Raw genomic sequence first — 22,331 nt, 5'->3', positions numbered from 1 at the left:
CTTTAGGGAGTTGTTAAGGGTTCCTTTAGACAGAAACAGGCCAAGCATATGTCCACACCCTGTTGGTAAATGAAATGAAACGACTGATAGCCTGCCAATCTGATTCTCAGTAGTTTCAGGACAGGTGAAGAATACCCGGGAATCTGCAGCCAACAGGTACAGGAACTGTTAGTACATAGTGAGTCTTTGAAAAGCTAGGAACCAATCAGGAACTGACACATGACAATTATGAGAAATGCAGGAAGCTTTGTGCACATGCAATACATAGTGATTTTTTACTTTTCAAAGCTTTTTACAACAAATGACAAGTTAAAGTATAAACTCCATTAAAACAATAAAAAGAAGGTTTTTTTCCCCCAAGACTGGTCTCACAATTTAAATAATTCATTAAATTTGCAACACTATTATTAGCTATTTTCTCAGGAGTACTTTAACATTTCTTATAAATCTGATTAAGAAAAAAATAGTATAAATATAATTTTTGCAATCCTGATTTTTTTTTTTTTTTAACTTTAGGAGAAAAAAATTCCTTTCTGTCTCTGTACAGTTACTAGTCTACTAACTGCAAATATTTAGTCAAAGTGAATTCATTTAAATATTGGGATAAATTCTACCATCGGTTGCCACATTTCCTCCAGGGTTCTGTGTTTATTTATTTATTAGATTCCCCTAAATTGTATGCTTAGTTTAAATAGCTTCAGGGCAAAAATACAATAAAATTGCATTAGTTAAAAATATAACCAGCATCAGCAATGTGAAAACATAACAGTAAAACAGCATGAGCATATACATATAAACATAGTCATCATTTTAACACTCCACTGGGACAAGCCATGTTACAAAGACAGATTGTGTGCCAAACCCTGAAGCTTAAGCATCTGGGGCTCTGGGGAACCACACAAGCCTGAAACTAAGGTTAGAAGGGTCATCACAGGCTCCTTAGAGTGATTCAGCGTTCCATCCAGGGGAAAATCAACAACTATTAACAGAAGCTGATTTCATTTGGCAAGAAGGTTAAGAGAAAATAAAATTCCACCACTTTTTTCTGTGTTTTCTGGCAGAAGGGGATAGCATTTCTAAACATCAACATATACCCAAAGCTAACAGACATTGAGGAATAGGTTTGGAGTATTTTTAATTTATTGTGAGGAGGTAGGATGAGAAGTGGTAAGGGAAGGAATATGAAAATGTGTGTGTGTGTGGTGTGTGTGTGTGTGTGTGTGTGGTGTGTTTAATAGTCTACTTGACTTCAGTATAAACTTTGGGTGTTCAAGCAAATGAAATAGATACATATATATAACCCCTTGTAAATTTGTGGAATCTGAGAGATTTTTCTCTTTCTACATATTGTCTAAATGCTCCCAAAGAGATAGATACAAACTACATATCTGAGCATAACCGAATCTAGCAGCAGGTCTTTCTGTGACTCCCAATTGCCTGTAGGGTGAAATCCAAACCATTTAGCATAGTATACAAGGCCATTCAAGCTCTAGGCTTTGCTCTCCTCTCTAGTTTTCTCTTTTCCCACTCCTCCCATCACACACAACACAGAATTTTACGAATGCTGCTGACTCTGTTCGGAATATCTTTCGTCCCATTCTACCTTCCCCTCTGCCTGACTCTTAGTCATGGCTTGGAACTCTCTTCTTATCCTCTGTCATGAGAATTTCTCCTCTGAAATCCCCAAGTCCAGGTTAGATTTCCCCTCTGCATGTTCTCACCCTGTTCATTCCTACCAAAACACTAAGGATATTGCTTTGTAACTGCATACATCACCTAGTTCCCTATGTGCAGACTATTTTATGATCTTTTCAAAGGCAGAAACTACCTTTCATTTTTCACCTAGACACCAGCAAAAGCCATTTATTTGGTCTCCCTATTTCCACTTTTTTTATACAGCAGCCAGTGAGAATTTTAATAATGTAGATTAAATTATATCATCATCACTCCTCTGTTTCAAAATCTCTAACAGAAAGATACTTGTTGAACTTATCTTACCATAGATGTTGATAAAGCCCACAAGATCCAGCCCCTGCCTACCTCTCAGATCTCATTTCTAACCCACCCCCATTCATTTTGTTCTCTGTCTATAAAAACAAAGTCTGTTTCCTGCTGTAGAATCCTTGCATTTGTTATTCCCCTTGCCTACTATGCTCTTTACCCTAACCTGCTTGGCTTCCTCTTTCCCTTCATTTTGGTCTCATCTCAAATATCACCTTCTCAGAGAGGCATCTCTGATCATGCTGTCAAGATGTTCTCTGTACCCAACTCACTCCTTATGGTAGTCATCAAAGATGTTCACAATATATTTCTATTTTTTCCTTTTTCTGGGCACATCATAAGATGGTACTTCCTGGAAACTTTGTGGTTGGGTGCGACCAACATGATGGGGCCCCACCCCATGCGACTAGCATTGGCCAATGAATTGTGAATCAGAAGTGATGTATGTTTTTTTCCTATATAGCACTACTCTGACCCATTTTCTTCATTGCATTTACTGCTTTCTGGATGAATCTAGTTTATGTTCTTATATAATTATTTATTAATGGGAGAGTGGTAAAGAAAGCAGGCTCTAAAATTTAATTGTGTGGGCTCAAATATCATCCCTGCTGCTTATCATATGTATAACCACAGACAAAGTTTCTGTTTCTATGAAGTGGGATGCTCTCAATAAGCAGTTCTATTTATTTATGTTTAATTAAAATCAAAAGGAGCAGATAGGTGATCCTTCTTTTCACCGGGTTTTAATCAAATCTTAGATAATTTGAAGTATAAGCAAAATTGAATACCATATAAACTACCATTTACATGCAAGATATACGGAATGGGTGATAAAGAAAGGGAAGTGTGAAACTGGTCTCCACGTTCCTCTTAGAGTCTGCTGTAGGAGTCAAGGAAAGCTCAGAATCCCTTCCACAGGGGAAAAAAAGGCATGTCAGCACGAAGCATCGTGTATAGTTTCTGAGATTTTATGAATTCCTAAGGCTTACCCATGAATCTCTTGAATCTACAAACACCAGAATAAGAGACCCAATCCTAGATAAATACATACATAATTTTTTTCAGTAAAATGAGTCAAAGAAAATTATGGACGTTAACAGATGAAATGTACACAAGAAGGCAATCTAGAGGAGAATTGTTTCACCATTTAGATTTGAATATTTATGATGGTATATTGTATTTCCTTCTCCAGACTATATCCTCATTTTAAAGTTGCTGTAATCTGGCTGTTTATGGTACCCCTTAATAGATAGTCCACAAAGGTTTGGACATGGGTAGTTTAAGGAAAAAAAAAAAAAAGAAGGAAAGAAAAGCCTCAGGGAAATACCACATTTGTATTTAAATTTATAAGATAAATGTTTATTTAGAATAAGAAAACAAATGAGTGTATTCACTTATGAAGCACAAATAGATAAACAAAACAATACCAAGCAAAGCGAAGAAAATGCAAATAGAATTTTAAAAATCTCAAACAGTAGCAGCATGCTCTCTGCCTTCATAGATTCTGCTTTGATCTGTGTGACCACAACTTATTTTCTTCTGTAAATAATATTGAGCTAAAAGACTACAAGTCTATATGTAAAGTTGCCATATTGCTGGATCAGGAGAAGCATTCCCTTCTCCCAAAGCAACAATTTATATTTTGCAAGTCTCTTTTTGAATCAGGTTTTTCTTTCCAGATTTCTAAGTTTACATAATCTTCTCGAGAATTTCCCATTAAATCACTGAGTTAATTGTTGAGGAACATAACTCAAAAGAACTAGATCTTTGAAACCAAGTCCAAAATATGTTTAGAAGAGGCAAAGCATTGCACTCACAATAATTAGTGAAACATGGAATTCCTCCCATTACTACTGACATTTTTGAGGCAACATTGTCCTTGGAGAAATAAAAGATGAGGAGAGGAATGAATGTGGCAATGGAATAGAATTTGGCATATACTGTTTAATTTTATTTAGGCTAATGAAATGTTTCCAAATTAGGTCATTTTAAATGTAAAATGTGTTACTTCTTCTCAAGTTTTCCTTGCATATTACTATTTTGTTTAGTTATTTACTTAGCCCTCTGATTATTTCCAGAAGTAATCTAAGTTATAACCTGGAAAGATTAAAGGTTATAAAGAGGAAGGACCCAAACAAAGGCAAAGTAAGGATGAGTAATGTAAATAAATCTGAGGGTGCGATTGGTATAAACAAGTTCATATCATGAAAAATGATCCATACGTTTGGCTCTAAATTCTTAAAAGCTATTGCAAAGAGAGAAACATGATGAGTTTCAGGATTATTCACAAATATCCATTAAAATAACTCATAAAGATGAAAAACTAATTTGTAAAGACAGTAAAGTTAGTATTAATATTAAAGCAAGAGTGAAATAAAATTTTTCCTACAGTTTCTCAGAAGTAGATCAAAAACAAAAGAAAAGGGAGTTAGCAGTTGGCCCACTGCCCACCTCCACCAAGGAAAAAAATCTGTTAGGGAAAAAATAAAATATAAAGGAATATCTCTGTCTCTCTGTTATAACAGGGAGTCATTAATAAAATCCAGTCCAGCTCCATACAAAGCAGGCAGTAGTTGTTACCTTATGAGGATGCTAACCCAAGAATCTTACTTTTCAAGGAACTGGAAAAGCGAGCTTTTTATAGGAAAGCTTTAGGTTTTTAAAAGGTCAATAGTATGTTTACTAAATTAAACATACTGAGGGACAGATTCAATATGGGAGCTGCCAACCTTCAACTCTTATTTTAAAGAATGTAGAAAAAATCAATAGACTATACCTTCTATTCTTTATTAAGTATTTGGAATCACTGGGTGAGAATAACCTGAAATACAACTTTTGTATGTTATTGGTTGAGCTCATACAACAGGTTATAAAATTCAACTGAGCCAAAGTTTGTTTAGTTTTCTTTTCATGGAAAGTTAAGTACTAGGAAAAAGAACCAAAGGCCATTCACTGTTGTATGGAAGTTGCCTTCTTCATCATAGAATTACTTAGAGAGCTGAAAAAGCCTTGGAACTCCATTTGATTTGTCTTCTTTTTTCTTCTTGAATACTGAAATCACATAGGATTTTCAAGTTACCTTTAAAAAGATACCAAGTTTAAAGGCTTCACAGTATATTGTTTATGAAACCAGTCTCAACATTCTTTTTTTTTTTTTTTTTTTAATAAATTTATTTATTTTTATTTTTGGCTGTGTTGGGTCTTAGTTTCTGTGCGAGGGCTTTCTCTAGTTGCGGCGAGCGGGGCCACTCTTCATCGCAGTGCGCGGGCCTCTCACTATCGCGGCCTCTCTTGTTGCGGAGCACAGGCTCCAGACACGCAGGCTCAGTAGTTGTGGCTCACGGGCCCAGTTGCTCTGCGGCATGTGGGATCTTCCCAGACCAGGGCTCGAACCCGTGTCCGCTGCATTGGCAGGCAGATTCTCAACCACTGCGCCACCAGGGAAGCCCTCAACATTCTTTACCACTGTAGTAGTTAAGTTGTACTGCTAAATAGGGCACTCTGCATATACTCAATTAAATATGGTAGGAAGTGGCTATATCACATTCCATATATATCATCCAAATGTGCAGACACTCTACCATCTTTATTGATAGTGTCTATGCACCCAAGTATTTTGTTAAATCATGAAGACTCTATATATCCAAAGTCAGAATGATTTGGATGATTAGGAAAGTAGAAAAAGAAAGTCTCTGTTTTTGGAAGGGACTTCAGTGCCAGCCTAAACTCGGCCCCTTCTCTTTAAATTGGGTGTAATTACTACGTGTTCTTAGGAGTAGCTACTTTTGGAAATTAGGTTTTCAGTGAATTGGAACTCCTATTTTCTACCAACAGAAATTTTTTACTCTTACTTCAGTGGGGATCCTTTTTATCTTTTTCTTTAGTTAGGTGTTATTTCAGCATTACTACTTTAAGAATACTTGGGAAGTAGAAGCAAGTCTATTCTGTGCATCTTTAAAATATTGTATCAACTGACATATTATAGTTGTTGAAAGTCTTTAAATAAATAAACAAATCAGGAAATGAACTATTTATATCATAGAAAATAACAACAAAAAATGTTAGTGAAAATAGTCATTTGCACATATCCAATTTATTCCTCCCAACGACCCTGCAGGCTCTCTACTTTCCATGTGAACAAACAGAGGTCTCAAAAGATTAAGTAGCTGCCTTGGTGATAGAAGTGTTATTATTAGCTTTGACCTTAATTTAGTCTAATCTTAACTCATAACCACATGATTCTGTTGACCTGAAGCAAACTGACTAACAGATATTTCTCCAGTGAAGATGAAGTTATTCAGGATCAGCAGAAAATCTCAATTTAGGGTCTGAAACACTGGTGAGCCATGTGCAAGTTCCCACATGGGAAGGGAAGGAGAACACTTTTATAGAAAGGAAAAGAAATTTGGGAGGGCTATAGTAAACAAAGAGTCCAAGGATTTTCATTGACAGAGTCCTTTCCTGGAAAGAAGAAGTGTCATTATTCTCCTGCTGGGCTTTGCTGTCATTGCAGGATATGAGAACTTTCCCTTCTGGTCTCTCACCTCTATTTAATTGAGGATTCTTTTTATTAATTTTTTTTTACATTTTTATCTTTTGATTAAGATCTTTTGCTGAAAGCATCACTGATCAAGAGTCAGATTTTCTAGTTTCAGTGGCTTTTTGTCCCTCAGTGTCAGGAAAGACCATTTCCAGTCGTGTCTCAGACTGGAAACCTAGTAAGGTCACATTTAAGTAACAAGGAGGGGCAGGAGGGAGAACTCTCAGGCACTTTTTATTTAAAGTCCATACGTTATCAAGATCATAGACCCTGGAGATCATCTGAATCTTTATGTCAGCATCGAAGGTTGGTGACAAACTTCCAACAGGCCTGGTATAGATAACTTGGGAAAGCTGTGTCTTCAGATGTCGACTGCCTCAATTTCCGAGAAGTATTTCCTTTCAGGTCACTAGATGATGTGCAGGTCCAGTCAGGGTTCGGCACCTTCTTTAGGTGTGTCACATGAATCAAGAGTCTATTCCTTGGAGTTTGGTGGCACAAGGGTTGGTTAACAGTACTTAGTATGGTCTTTCCAGCAAGGTTGAGGAAAATTCTTCTGGTAGTGTCTTTTCCAATAGACGAAATCTCCAGGTTACAAGGTATTTGTCTCCCAAGGGCACACTGTGAAAAGATTGCTCTACCAAAGCTTGGTTATTTTTAATAGAAGCAAGCAGGCCTTTTCAATACTACAGTATCTCTCCTTTTATAAGTTATGGATAAAAAAAGCAGGAGTCAAGTTCATTGGGCATCCTGGGACTATCTCAAAGGGTGAAAGTTTATGAATTCCTGAAAGGATGGATCTGAAATTTAAAAGGACCAATGGCAATGCTTTTGGCCAAGGTATTTGGAGGACCTCTACAAATTTTGCCAGTTGGTAATAATAAATGCCATTAGTGTGTTCAACTATACCTGAGGATTGAGGGTTGTAACCATAGTGAAAGTGTTGTAAAACCAGCCAAACATCACAGACTTGTCAAAGCACCTGGCCCTTAAAATGGATTCCCAGATTACTATAAAGTTTGAGAGGAGCTCCTCCAAGTAGGGGAATCTTTCCCAAAAGGACTTTAGCCACAGAAAAGGCAATAGCCTGTCTGCAAGGGAAGGCTTCAGTCCAGTGGGAAAACATACAGACTGTGACTGAAACATATTTATATCAATGAGATGGAGGAGGTTGTATGAAATCCATCTGCCAGACTTTGAATTGTCCATTAGGCAGTTTAAAATATCCAGAAGCAGTACAAACAGGCTTCCCTGGGTTGTACTTCAGACAAGTAGGACAAGTGAGGTAGGCACTTTTTGCAGCCTTGTTAATGTTTCCCCAACAATATTAATTCATCATTTTGTCAATAGACCAATAGTTTAGTGTATGTATTATGATGAGGAGTGGGGATTTTAGAGTCTCTGGTAGTACTGAGTTATTTGGTCCAAACCAGATCTTTCTCTTTTTTCCAAACAATTGTTAAATTTCCAATCTTGTTTTTCCTTTTCTGAGTCCCATTGTTAGGCTTCTGTAGCCAGTTTTTCTAAATTATCATTTAGGGAGATGTCCCTTTGGATAATGACAGAGGTTTGGCTGCTGTTGGTCCCTTTAAGGACAGCATTCCTTGCAGAAATATAAGCAAGGTAATTTCCCTTAGTTTCCAGAGAGTCAAGTTTAGCATGCATCAGAATCTTAATAATAGCTAAAATGGAAGGGAAAAGTATTGTGTTCAATAATTCCTGAACATAGGGACTATTTTTAATTTTATTTCCACTGGAAATAAGGAAGCAACATTCCACAACATTCCAAAATCATGAGCTACTCTGAAAGCATATCTCTATCAGTATAAACATTGGCAGTTTTGTCCTTGACTAAAGTACAAGCCCGGGTAAGGGTGTGTAATTCAGCCTATTGGGCCAAGGTAGTCATAAGTAAAGACGCTGCCTTAACAACATCAAAAGGAGTTATAATAACATAACCAACACAATATTTGTCATTGTTACCTTTTAAACAAGAACCATCAGTGAACCATGAGAAGTCAACATTACCCAGTGGAATTTCCTGTAGATCATTACAAGGAGTCAGGAGGTTGTCTATCAACATTAAGCAGTCATGAAGGACATTGTTGGTGACAGAAGGGAGAAGAGTAGCCAGGTTAAAGTAATTATCATGTAAAAGAGTTACGTGAAGGACAGATAACAAAGGGACTTCATGAGATATGAGGCAGCTAGCTGAGAAGTGTTGAGTACGATGAGAATTCAGGATGCCTTCTACTGCATGAGGTACAAAAATGATTAAAGGACATTCCACAAGTCTCTCAGTGGCCTTAACAAAAAGGGCAGTGGCTGCAGTGATTCTAATACATGTGCCACTGGGTCCAGCTGCTGGCTATAATACCCTGTGCATGGGTGGTGGTCGCCAAGTTTTTGGGTGAGTACTCCGAAGTTATTCCCTTTTCTTGTCATCTATGAAAGAGTAAAAGGGAATCTGATAATAAGGAAGCCCAAAGGCAGGTGGGTTCATCAAAATCTCCTTTAGGGCCTTGAGGGCTATGTCAATCAGTTCTTCCCACAAAACTGGGTCAGGTGGTTGTTATTGTTGAGAAAAACATAAGAAATTTGGCTTTAAAAGAGAAATTTGGAATCCAATTTCAGCAATAACCAACTGGTCTGAGAAAACTTCACAGTAGCCTTAGTCTGGGGTTTTGGGAAACTTAGGACACCATGAAGTGTATCTGGATCTAGGTGTAGCCCTTGTTCTGATATTGGATGACTGAAATATTGAACCTGGGTTTGGGCAAACTGCAATTTTTCTTTGGCGACCTTAAGTCCTTTTAAGGCCAAAAGCTTCATTAAGTGGACGCTGCCTTCCTGTGAAGAGGCTTAAGAAGGAGGGCAAAGAAGCAAATCATCCACATATTGCAGCAACGTAAAACCCTTAGAGAACTTTATATCATTCATACCAGCCTTCAAGATTTGCAAAAAATAAGAAGGACTCTCAGTATATCCCTGAGGCATTACTGTCCAGGTGAATTGTTTTTTTACTCTCAAGTAAAGGCAGAAAGGTATTGGCTGTCTTCATCAACTGGAATACTAAAGAATTCACTGCATAAATCAGTTACAGTGAAGAATTCATTTCTGGTGGGAATGGAAGTTAGTAACATATGAGAGTTAGGAACAACAAGGTGTTGAAGGATGACAGTGTTGTTTACCGCTCAGAGTTCCTGAAAAAACCTCCACCTTTGGCCCTTTGCTTTTCTCACTGGTAAAATGGAGTGTTACAGGGGCCAGTACAGGGGATAATGAGGACTTGAGCCTGTATTCTTCTATTATGGGCTTTAAGGTTTTCCTTTAGGGTATTGATTAATTCTGGGAAGAGGTTTTGAGGATTCTGTTTAAATTTTGATGGGAGATGCACTGTGAATTTTGCAAACATCAGTTGGAGATTTTGCCAATAAGGAAAGTGGTAGCTGATTCAATAGGGACAAATGATCCATATTTTCAGAATCTGCTCTAGTACCATCAGAGATAGAACAAATAAAAGATGTTAGAGGGTCACTTAATTTACCTGGTTGGTTCTTTGATGACACTGTCAATTTCTAGAATTGTTTTCCCCTTTTCGGAGAAAGAATTTCTGGCATACTTTTCTCTAAGAAGTTTCCAGCCTAATAAATGGATAGGGGTAGAGGAACTAAGGAGAAAAGGATGTGTATCTCTCAAAGGGCCTAAACAAAAGGGAATGCGTTCGGACATAGGAACCTCTTGAGGTTCATTAGAAATCCCCACTGTTTGAATTGTTTTAGTACTCCAAGGCAGGGGCTATTTTATGGTAGTGGGGTTGAGCACTCAAGAGTGTGGTATCAATTAGGACTGGAAGAGATTCATCCTCTAGTTGGAGAAATGTTTCTCCAAGCTGATTAAGAGGGAGGATTGGGAAGAGCCCCTCTAGTTCCTCAGAGCCCACCACTGAGAATTGGAGGGCGTTGGAAAGGCTGGTTAGCGCTTAAGTTTGTAACAATCTCTTTTCTAATGCCCTGGTTCTTTGCAATAATAGCAAAAACTACGAGGGTTTTGGGTTTGTTTAGGAGCCTTCATTTGTTGGAGTTGAAGATTAAGAATTTTGATGGTCTCCCTTTGAGGTGATTCATATAGAGTACAAGAAACCTGGTTTGTCAGATTAACTAAATCTGAAGTGGACATAGTTTCCCATTTCATGCTGGTCCTTTTTACTAAAAGGGAAGGATGTCAGTTCAGTCCATTAATAAACAAAGAGTTAAAAACTACTTGAGTTAATCAACACCTGAAGGAAGACCAGAATTTTTAAAGACAATCAAAAGTCAACTGTAATTTTTTTTTTTTTTTTTTTTTTTTGGCTGTGTTGGGTCTTCGTTTCTGTGCGAGGGCTTTCTCTAGTTGAGGCAAGTGGGGGCCACTCTTCATCGCGGTGCGCGGGCCTCTCACTATTGCGGCCTCTCTTGTTGCGGAGCACAGTCTCCAGACACGCAGGCTCAGTAGTTGTGGCTCACGGGCCTAGTTGCTCCGCGGCATGTGGGATCTTCCCAGACTAGGGCTCGAACCCGTGTCCCCTGCATTGGCAGGCAGATTCTCAACCACTGCGCCACCAGGGAAGCCCGACAACTGTAATTTTTATGAACAAATTTGCAGATTTTTGTGTGCAAGCCTGAATTTTGTTTCAGTCAACAGGCTTTGGAAAAGCCCTAGTAATTGCTCAGTAAAGTTGCCTCGCAATTTTCTGAGCCTGACACATAATAAGATAGCAGGTTGTTCTCCTGGTTGTAATTCTGGACATCTTTCAGGATTTTCTTAATTAGCAATTTTCACCCAATGCTGGGCCTGACCTTCACTGATGAGCATATGAACTAGCTGATATAAGTTAGAGAAACCAGGTTGGTGAGTTTGAGTGATTATATTAAATTCCTCAGCAAAACTATGAGAATCTTTGGTTACTTTGCGAAAATCTTTGACTACGGCTCACAGTTCAGCTTTAGTTCAGGGAGTATAAGATATTAAAGATTTAGCCTCTGGACCTTCAGAAGGCTTAATTTTAAAGAAGCATGTTCTGACAGGTTCAGAGGAAAAGGGAAGTTTGGCCAGAGAATGAGTATGGGGGGATTGAGGGTGCAGTGGAGGCATAGGCAGCATAGCAAGGAAGGAGGGAGATAGCACCAGAGGTGGAGCCTGAGACAAAGACGCCAAGGAAGGAGCGCCTGAGGCTTTGAGAGCCACTTTATCTTTCTTTCATCATTTCTTTTCCTCAGTTAATCTTAAAATCTTATTTTGCGGAGAGGCAATTTTAGAGTCCTGACTATATTGGGAAGCCTCAAAATACCAATTGAAATAAGCATTCCACTCAGTTCTGGAAATTTTTGGGCTGTTGTAGCCCAATTTGGTTTTAAGGAAATTAAGTTTGGGGATTTCTGAAATTCCCCGTAACAGCCATTGATATTCTAAATTGCCTTTGGTCAGGTTGGTCCATTTAGTTAGCAGTGCCCATGAGGAAGGACTGTGGCTTTTAAACATAAAATTGACCAGAGTCCCTATAACGGAGGAGACCTTCAAAATACTTAGATAACTGGAGTCTCATTTCCTAGAGGTTTTTCCTCTAGAGTAAAGAACAATTTTCAAACAACTTAAAGAGCTTACAGCACAACTGGTTCGATTCAGACAGCTTGTAAGACAATCCCAGCCAATTCAAAGGAAACAGCTCAAAGGAGCCAGGCCAAAGGCTTTTTCAGCCAGTTTCCAGAGAATTGTCCTTTCAAAAGAATAGGCCAGAGGCTGAAAAACCTGGCACTGTTGCAGAGTACCCCTGTTTTCAGAGGAATGGGTCAAAGATTAGCCAGCTTCAGGTGAAGCAGTTCCTGTTCCGAAGGGAATACGCAAAGCTAACAGTTTCAGTGAAAGAGTCTGATATTAAAATCAGACCCAAGTGCCAAACAAGTACTCACATGCAGAACAAGGCCTTAACCAGAAAGACAGAAGCTTTAAATAGATTCTGAATAAAGCCTGGAGAGCTTCAGATGGAAAGAGGGTGTGAGTTTGGATCTAAGAGAAAGACTTGCCTTTAAACTCCAGAGTCAGCAGGAAAAGCAGTAAGCAACAATAGACTCAGCTGTGGGTACTGCACCTGTATATTCACCAGCCCCGGAGCCATCGGGAGTCTTCTCTGGTCCCCCTATGGGCCACCAAAATGTTGACCTAAAACAAATTGAGAACCAGATATTTCTCCAGCAAAGACTGGTATATTTGGGATTGGCAAAGAATTGCAATTTGTAGTCTGCACCATGGTGAGCTATGTGCAAGTTCCCTCACAGCAAGGAAAAAGGAATGCTTTTATAGAGAGTAAAAAGGAAGATGGGAGGGCTCTAGTAAACAAATGAGTCCGTGGATTTTCATAGGCTGAGTCCTTGCCAGGAAAGAAGAGTCTTTCTTCTTCCTGTTGGGCTCTGCTACAGCTGCAGGGTGTAAGAGATCTCCCCTTCTGGTCTCCCAACTCTACTTAACTGAGGTTTCTGTTTATTGATATTTTTACAATTGCTACCAAATCAGCTCATTAAGTAATGAGAAACTCACCTGGACTTGCTTCAATTTTATAATGATATAGGATAATTGCTTTTATAGATATAATGTAAATTAATTGTTGGCTATAGCTACCTGAGATGCACAATAAATTTGTTACATTAAAACTTTGGTCTAGAAAAATGTATACTAAAATATTTACTTTACAACAGTATTTGGAGATTCTGGTTATTATATCTCATAATATTAGATATTAATACAAATTTAATGTACTGCCGACTACAGTCATATTTTTCAACTGTTATACTGTAAAAACATCTATATGCCCAACATTTATTTTTCCTTATTCTTGTTTATGCTTACCTACAAAATTTAGCCTATATTTTTAGTCATCAGGTTTTGAGTGATAATGTTATCTGGGCACTATGTGAATTATTAATTGATAAATTGACTTTGACTGCATAGTGCCTCATAAAATTCTTTTGTGTCTGTTCTGATTCTAAACTTGAAATCTTATGTCCTGAATAATTTTTTTAATTATCTGAGGGTTTTGTTTTTCAACATTTTGGACATTATTCTTCAAAGATTTTGTTAGTCAGAATGTACTTCTTATTTTCATTTTGGTTGTTTACCTGTTACCAGTGTGAAAGAAATTATCTAAAGAGATGTCATAAGATCAACGAAAGTCTAAACATTTGGAGTAGAATGTGAAATCTCTTTTATGTGCTATAGAGAAAATACCTTCAACAATCGCACTAAGATACTAATTAAAATCACAACAGAATATCCACATACTATCTTACTGCTCTCTTTTTTTCCTAGCGTTCATCACTTTTAGGAATTCTGTGGGAGGCAAGAACTATTTTCTCTAATTATTAAAGTTTCTAAAACAAATTTGAAAATGCTAGAGAGTATTGCAGCTATTAAACAATAAAGTAAAAATATATTCTCTCTAGGATCATTATAATGCCTAAAGAAAGAAAAAAATTGAAAAAAAAATATTATCAAGTAAAATCATAATTCCTCTCTTGTCTTCCTCTCTCTGCCTCTCTCCCTCATTTCAATTTAAGAGAGTCGTTCTCCTGCTGGTTGTAATGGGAATGAATTTCAGTGTCACCCTGATGGAAATTGCATTCCTGATCTGTGGCGCTGTGATGGGGAAAAAGACTGTGAAGATGGTAGTGATGAAAAAGGCTGCAGTGGTACCTTACGATTGTGTGATCACAAAACCAAGTTTTCCTGTCGGAGTACAGGTAAGCAGAACACTGGGTTCAACTTCTACCTCAGGCCTGCTTCCTTGATGTAGCTTCCTTTGGGGCCCTCCTCAATCCATATCTCACCTTTATAAAAAGTATCCTTGTGTTTCTAGTAGGTTTGCTCACATTCCGTACATGACAGTAATCGTAGGTAACATTTATTGAGAACTATCTGTGGACGTGGCACAGTTCTAAGAATGTTCTCTGCATGAACTCATTTCATCATGCTAATTCACAGTGAGAAAACTGAGGCCGAGAGCAGTTTTTAACTTGCTCAAATTAAAAAGTCAAAAGAATTTTTAACTTGCTGGCTCACCGAGCCAGCATGGAAGAAATGGGATTTGAAACCAGGCAATCTGGATTCAGAGTCTGGAATTTCACAGTCCCGAAAGAGATGTGTGCTAAACCCACTTACAGCATTCCCCTTTTCATAGATAAATTCTTACCATAAAATTTAACGAAGATGACTAGGGGAAAAAAGGCATAATTATATGCATTTATTTTCAACCAGTTTCCTAAATTTTATTGTGCTGTCACTAGACTCCATTAAGCTGAAAGTGATGACTTTCAAATCATTCAAACCTTTGATTTGTTTTGAGAGTCACTGAAGCTTTTTTTTATAAGTTATTCTAATATTATGATGTTTCCGTTTTGTTTTTCTCCATACAGTAGGTTCTACCTAACATGAAAAACTAACTTATTTACTTCCTTCTCTATGCCAGATGATGAGCTGAAGTTTAGAGAATTAACTATTGTGTTATAATTTATGAAATGATTGGTATCATTATCCAAATAACCCATGGAAAGAATTTTCTGTAGATTTTAGGATACATTCTGGAATCATCTCTGGGAGTTCTTCTTAATGTGAAATTGCTTCCAAATTGCTTACTCAGGAGTTCTTGGTGATTCATTTTGCCCTTTATTAAGTATTTCAACCAAAAGATAGAAATGAAAAGTTATCACAGTTGTGAGTAAGCAGATACTCTAGGAACCACATGGCCCATGAGCATTTAAAGATATAAAAAGGAATTGTGTTTCTTTTCTTAAACACACCTCCTGGCTATAATTAAGCCTGTAAATAAGAGATAAATAAATATAAGCTAACATGGGCATAGGTAAATAAATACTCCTGAGGCCTACTCCTAGTGAGGGAGTTGTATTTTCAAATGATTATTTTTCCAACAATATTTTTAACAGGTAACTCTTTTCAATTATTACGTAAAGATTCTTAGTTTGGGAGTTATTGGTTAGAAGAATGTGACTTTGAGTTTAGAAATTATCATAATGGAACATTTCATATTAGTTGAAAATGAATAGATGAATAACTTGTTAAATGAATGAATTATTAACTAAATAAGCAAGTTTTTATTTAACAGGCTAATTCTGATGCCAAAGAGCCAATTATTTGACACAGGCTAACATTATTCTAAGTGCATATTTTTTCTCCTGTTGCTTCTGGCATTTGTTTGATTGGACTAATGCTGAAATATATCAGATAACAGTCTTTAACAGGTATACGACTAAGGAACTGGCAAGTCTATAGGAAAACAAAATAAAAATATTAATTTACTTGGAAAATCCTGAGCTAAAACTAACTGAATATGCTATCAAGATTTAGCAAATTTAGAGGTAAAAACCAGGCTGAAATTTCCTTATGAAGAAAGAAATTATAAATGCCTTCATAATAAAGTAATTTCTAAAAGTTGTATGTTAGTAAAAACTGGTTTGAACTGTCTATGACAGAAAACATGGAGAGGAAACATATAAATAATAAATAACAGGGTTAAGTAAAGTTAATAGAAAATTTCAAGTGATTGTGATTTATCTTGTATGTGTGTATTGATATTTTGCGATGAACTCTTACGAAACAGCTTTTTCTGAATATGACTCACCTTAAAAATAAATCTGAATTATGATGAAGATGGCTGATGTAGGGAGGAAAAAACCTTTTCCTCTACCCACACAGAGGGGACAAGACAAAGGAAAAGAACTTTGAGTTTATAGGGATGGCAAATTGTGGAAAGGTAAATATATGGGAAAACTAATGGAAGATGAGGGCTAGTTAATAACATTTGTGTAGGTCCATTTTGATACTGACTTTCCATCATCTTCATGGCCTTAGAACTTCCCTGGGAAAGTGTTTTATGGCAGTTCTCATTTCTCAAAAGTTTATGCTTTTAGTCAGATAGGGGAAGCTACAAGAAGACTTCTTTCTGCATCTACTGAATCTCAAATGCTTCAGCTCAAAATAATCCTTATGATAAAGTATCATATTTTGGAAGTAGTGTATTTTGATCCCACACAGTGGATATCTTTTGAGAATTGGATCCTGAGAGACATTTTTATGCATGTTGATTTGGGATTTGAGTTATCCACTTAATAATGTTAAGATATTTGTATCAAATGGTCATCATGTAAACCAAAATTTAATATTAAAAAGCAGAACTGCAATAAAACTCATGTTGCATTGTAAAAGGGAAATGTGGTATAACATAGTGACTATAATTGATGATACTGTATTGTATAACTGAAATTTGCTAAGAGTGGAACTTAAGTGTTCTCACAATAAATGAATGAATGAATGAATGAATAAATATCGGCAGAATGTGAAAGGTAGTAATTTAACCATTGATCTGCTTCTAATTTAATCCCTGGCTTAAATATAGTAAACCAAAATGTATCAAACTACTTGAGGAGTAATAATTCACAATGTGTGAATATTTATGAACATTGCAGATATTGAAGTGAACCACAAATATACGCATTGGATTAAAAATATGTACACATCTATCATCTTTGTGATATTTTTAAGTTTAATTAAATTCTCAGCTTTACAAGCTAAAAGACCTTTAAACTATTCAAGATGTTGAATTCAGAGTTCATATTTATTTTTTAAAAAATTCTGAACGCTAGCTTGAGCATTTAAAAGTTTTCAGGGCAATCAATTTATATTTGTTGGTTACAATGGCTTTTATACATAAATTGTTATCTATTAGTATAAAAATATAGGCACATTACTGTTTCTTTATTCCAATTAAGGAAAGAATGAGAGCTAAATTAAGTTAAAGTACAATTCAACCATTATCATCTTAGAGTCTGTAATCTCAAAGGGTCTATCTTTGACCAAGAACTATACTCTCCCACATCTGTTCTCTCACAAATTGCAGTTAGGGTGACCTTTGAACAGCAGGGGTTTGAACTGCATCCATTTATATGCAAAATTTTTAAAATAAATATTGGAAACTTTTTTGGAGATTGGCAAGAATTTGCAAAAACTAACAGAGGAAACACATAGCCTAGAAATATTGAAAAAATTAAGAAAAAGGTACATCATGAATGCATAAAATATATGTAGATACTTATCTATTTTATCCATTGCTACCAAAAAATCTACACAAATCTATTATAAAAAGTTAAAATTTATCAAAACTTACAAACACTTAACATACCAGACATGGTGCCATTTGCAGTCAACAGAAGTCTAAACAAATGTAAAGATACAGTATTAAATAACTGCAAAAAATTAACTGTAGTACATATTGTAATAATTTCGTAGCTACCTCCTGCTGCTATTTCAGTGAGCTCAAGTGTTGCTAGTATCTGCTTAAAACATCATGTGACACTAATCATCTCCAGGTGAGCACTTTATCTCGCCAGTAAACTGCATATCGAAAAAAAAAGTGATCTGTTTTGGTTCTTGTGTATTTTTCATCGTGTTTAGCACAATGCCATAAACCTTGAATAACACCATGGGACCCATATGAAGAGCCACTGTTGATGCTGGAAGTGCTCCCAAGAAGCAGAGAAAAGTCGTGACATTACAAGAAAAAGTTGAATTGATTAATATGTACTGTAGACTGAGGTCTGGAGTGGCGGTTGCCCATCATTTCAAGATAATGAATCCAGCATAGGGACCATTGTAAAAGAAGAAAAGGAAAGTTGTGAAGCCACTGCTGCAGCTATGCCAGCAGGTGTGAAAACCTTGCACTTTTTCTGAAATACCTTTTTATCTTGTATTGAAAATGCAGCTTTTATGTGACTGCACTATTGCTATAAGAAAGGTATACCTAAAGACTCTAATATGATTCGAGAAAAAGTGAAGTCATTATATGACAACTTAAAGCAAAAGGAAAGTGAAGGATCTAAAGGTGGAGAATTTAATGCCAGCAAAGGATGGTTTGATAATTTTAGTAAGAGGCTTGGCTTTAAAAAATGTCAGTATAACAGGAGAAGCAGCTTCTGCCAACCAAGAGGCAGCAGATGAGTTACGGATGCCATTAAGAAAATCATTGAGAAGAAAGGATATCTGCCTGAACTGGTTTTTAATTCAGACAAAAGTGCCCTACTCTGGAAAAAAATTCCACAAAGGACATTTATTAGGAAGGAAGAGAAGTGAGTACCAGGATTTAAATCAGAAAGGGATGGGCTAACTTCACTGGTCTGTTCAAATGCAGCAGGGCTTATGATCAGGACTGCCCTTATCTATAAAGCTGCAAACCCCTGAGCCTTGAGGGGAAAAGTAAATACCAGCCGGTCAATCTTCTGGTTGTACAAAAAGAAGGGCTGAACAATGAGAACCACCCTCCTGGACTGGTTTCATTAATGCTTTGTCCCTGAAGTCAGGAAGTACCTTGCCAGTAAGGGACTGCCTTTTAAAGTTCTTTTGATGTTGGACAATGTCCCCTGGCCACCCAGAACCCCATGAATTCAACACTGAATGTGTCAAACTGGTTTATTTACCCACGAGCAATATGTCTCTAATTCAGCACCTAGATCAGCAAGTCATAGGACCTTTAAGGCTCATTACACACAGTACTCTGTGGAAAGTATTGTCAACGCTATGGAAGAGGACCCCAACAGAGAGAACATCATGAAAGTCTGGAAGGATTGCACCATTGAAGATGCCATCATTATTACAGAAAAGGCTGTGAAAGCCATCAAACCCGAAACAATAAATTGCTGCTGGAGAAACTGTGTCCAGATGTTGTGCATGACTTCACAGGATTTGTGGGAGAGCCAATCAAGGAAATTATGAAAGAGATTGTAGATATGGCAGAACAGGTTGGGTGTGGGGAGTGAAGGGTTTTAAGATATGGATCTTGAAGAAATTCAAGAACTAATAGACACCATACCAGAGGAATTAACAAAATACAACTTGATGGAGATGAATGCTTCTGAACTAGTGCCAGACGATAAGGAAGAAGACTGAGAAGGAGCAGTGCCAGGAAAAAACTAACATTAGGCAGTTTGGCAGAAGGGTTACAATTATTCAAGATGCTTTTCACTTCTTTTATGGCATGAACCCTTCTACGATACAGGCACTAAAACAAAAGCAAATGATAGAAGAAGAATTAGTACCATATAGAAACATTTTTAGAGAATTGAAAGAGCGTAAAAGTCAGAGAGAAATTACAGTGTATTTCCGCAAAGTTACAGAGAGTGTGCCTGCCTCTCTTGCCTCCCCTTCCACTTCCTCCACCTCTGCCACCCCCGAGACAGCAAGACCGTCTTCTCCTTTTCCTCCTCCTCCTCAGCCTACTCAACATGAAGATGACAAGAATGAAGGCTCTTATGATGGTCTGTTTCCACTTAAGAAATAGTAAATAATCGTCATGTCCTACTATTAATAAACTTATCTGCTCTATATGTGTGTGTCTTTGTGTAAAAAATCTAATAACTGTACAGCAAGAACTGTATGAGAAGTTTTTGTGTCATCATCATTATTATCACCTAAGTATTCATGATGTAGAACATCATGTGCAAGACTTGTATTGAAGTGGATAGCCTATCCTAACAGAGACATAAAGTGAGTGATATGTAATATAAAATTAATAATGTGTTAGTTTTCCTAATGTTTTATAACTTTGCTTTCAAAGAATCATATTACTGTAGAGTATGCCTCTTTCTCTCATAATTGGAGAAAGCCTATTATCACAGGTTTTTTTTTAATGTAATGATGTTTGTAATGCTGTAATCTGAATATGATATGCCATATGTAATACTATATGCCATAAAAAATTTATAACAATTCATCCGTTAGTGTATACCTGGGCTACCATGAAGCAATCATATTGCTGCTTCTTCATTATCAATGCATGAATTATTATACCTGTAAATAAATATGAATCTTATTCACATTATTTTTTTCATTTTTGATGTCTAGTGTTAGTAATACATATAAAATCTACAGTATTTTGTACCATATAAGACAATATTGATGTAGGCACTGACAGACAGATGATTCATCTTGTGAAGAGACAACATAATCTTATGGTATTGATAAGGTACAGTACTGTAAACATATTTTCTCTTCCTTACGATTTTCCTTAATAACATTTTCCTTTATCTAGCCTACTTTATTGTAAGAATACAGTATATAATACACATATCATACAAAATACATGTTAAGGTTTCCAGTCAACAGTAGGTGATTAGTAGTTAACTTTCGGGGGAGTCAAAAGTTAAACTTGGATTTTCAACTGTGCCCCTAACCCCCACGTTTTTTGAGGATCAACTGTATATTATAATCAGGGAATCGGGGGAGGAAAGTCGTTCTCTCATGGAGAAGAAACTCAGAAATGCCATTCTTCAGAATGGAAAAATAAATGAAACCTTTGACATTATACATTGATGACAAGACTATAAGGAAAATAGGGCCCCCAGCTGTTAGTAGAAATGTAAATTTGATCCAGCCTTCCCACTTCCAGAAATTCATGTAAAGAACAGCAGGAGTATATACAGATGTAGAAGATCTGAAGAATTAATGTTTAGATCAAATTAATAAAAATTTAACTCTATTTTTAGAAGGCCAAAAATAAACCTTCTTTTACAAGGTTCAGGAAATATTTTTTAAATGAGCATTTATTGTCACAAACAACTTCAATAAATTCCAAGAAATAGAAATAATGCAGGCAGAATTCTCTGATTATCATATAATAAGCCCATAATTATGAAGCATAAACCACTCTTCCGCTTAGAAATTAAATAATAAAATAAAACATTTTTTATCTTAATTCTAGAGGGAATCAAACTAAACTTGTAGAACTTTTACAAAATAAAGATATATACTTATCAGAATATATCGAATATAAATAAAGCATTGCTCATGGGAAAAATCGTAACTTTCTAAATTTATATGCAGTGTCCCAAAACTCCCAATGTATTTTTAATCTTTAACAATTTCAGAAGTATAAATACTGTAAATTTACAAAAGACATCATTTGAAATTTTAGTTATTGTTAACATATATTAGTTTTATGAATCCTGGATAATACATTTTTAAGTTTGGTTCTAGTAGTTTCCCTCTTAGAGGGTCTGAACCAAAAATATATTTAAAATGTTATATTCAAAATTTATATAATTATATGTAACTAAAACTCAATTTACAAAATTTTAAGTAATTGACATAAACTTTTAAATGATTTTTATGTTTGCAGCATTTATATTTCTAAAATTATTAAAGGTTAAAACTATTCTGAGACTTTTGAGACACCTGTATTTACACTAAGTAATTAAAACAATAGTTTTTTGACAATGTGTACCAGACACAGTGTTCACCAACTCCTTATGCTTTACTGTATTTCTCAACTCTCTTGCATTTAGATTGGGGTCAAATGACTAGTTCTAGCTAAGCACTGTGAGCCGAAGGGACTATATCATTTCCATGCAAGGCAGTTAAGCTATAGTGAGCATCCCCTTACTGTATGGGTCTAGAGGGCACACATACAAGATGGATGAAGGCGACCTTACCTTCCCTGATTTTATCTGAACAAGCAATTAACCTTTACTGAGTTAGGCCCCTGGATTTTAGGGTTTGTTACTGCAGCATAGCTTACCCTGACTAATGCAACATCAAACTCAAGAAGTTAGAAAATAACAAAAGAAACCAAAGGGAAACAAAATCAAATTAATGTTTGAATTTAGAAAAAAGAAAGAAAATAGCATAATGTGAAAATTCAAGAATTAGGTTGTTGAAAGAATAATTAAAGTCACTAATACATTAACTGACCTAATAA

General features: G+C 36.3%; 1 protein-coding gene across 1 annotated transcript in view; it reads left to right on the top strand.

The window, feature by feature from the left end:
• LRP1B (LDL receptor related protein 1B) overlaps positions 1–22,331 on the top strand; it is a gene marked incomplete at its 5' end in the record, with an annotated part of 1,521,642 nt that overhangs the window by 817,562 nt on the left and 681,749 nt on the right. The window contains one exon of the mRNA XM_061199746.1: positions 14,131–14,313. Coding sequence (XP_061055729.1) covers positions 14,131–14,313 — 183 coding nt within the window. The remainder of the gene's footprint in view (positions 1–14,130; positions 14,314–22,331) is intronic.

This window comes from Eubalaena glacialis, chromosome 1 (genome assembly GCF_028564815.1).
Source record: "Eubalaena glacialis isolate mEubGla1 chromosome 1, mEubGla1.1.hap2.+ XY, whole genome shotgun sequence".
NCBI classification, from domain to species: Eukaryota; Metazoa; Chordata; class Mammalia; order Artiodactyla; family Balaenidae; genus Eubalaena; species Eubalaena glacialis.
Note: the sequence above shows the minus strand (reverse complement) of the source record. Positions and strands in the feature narration are given on the sequence as shown.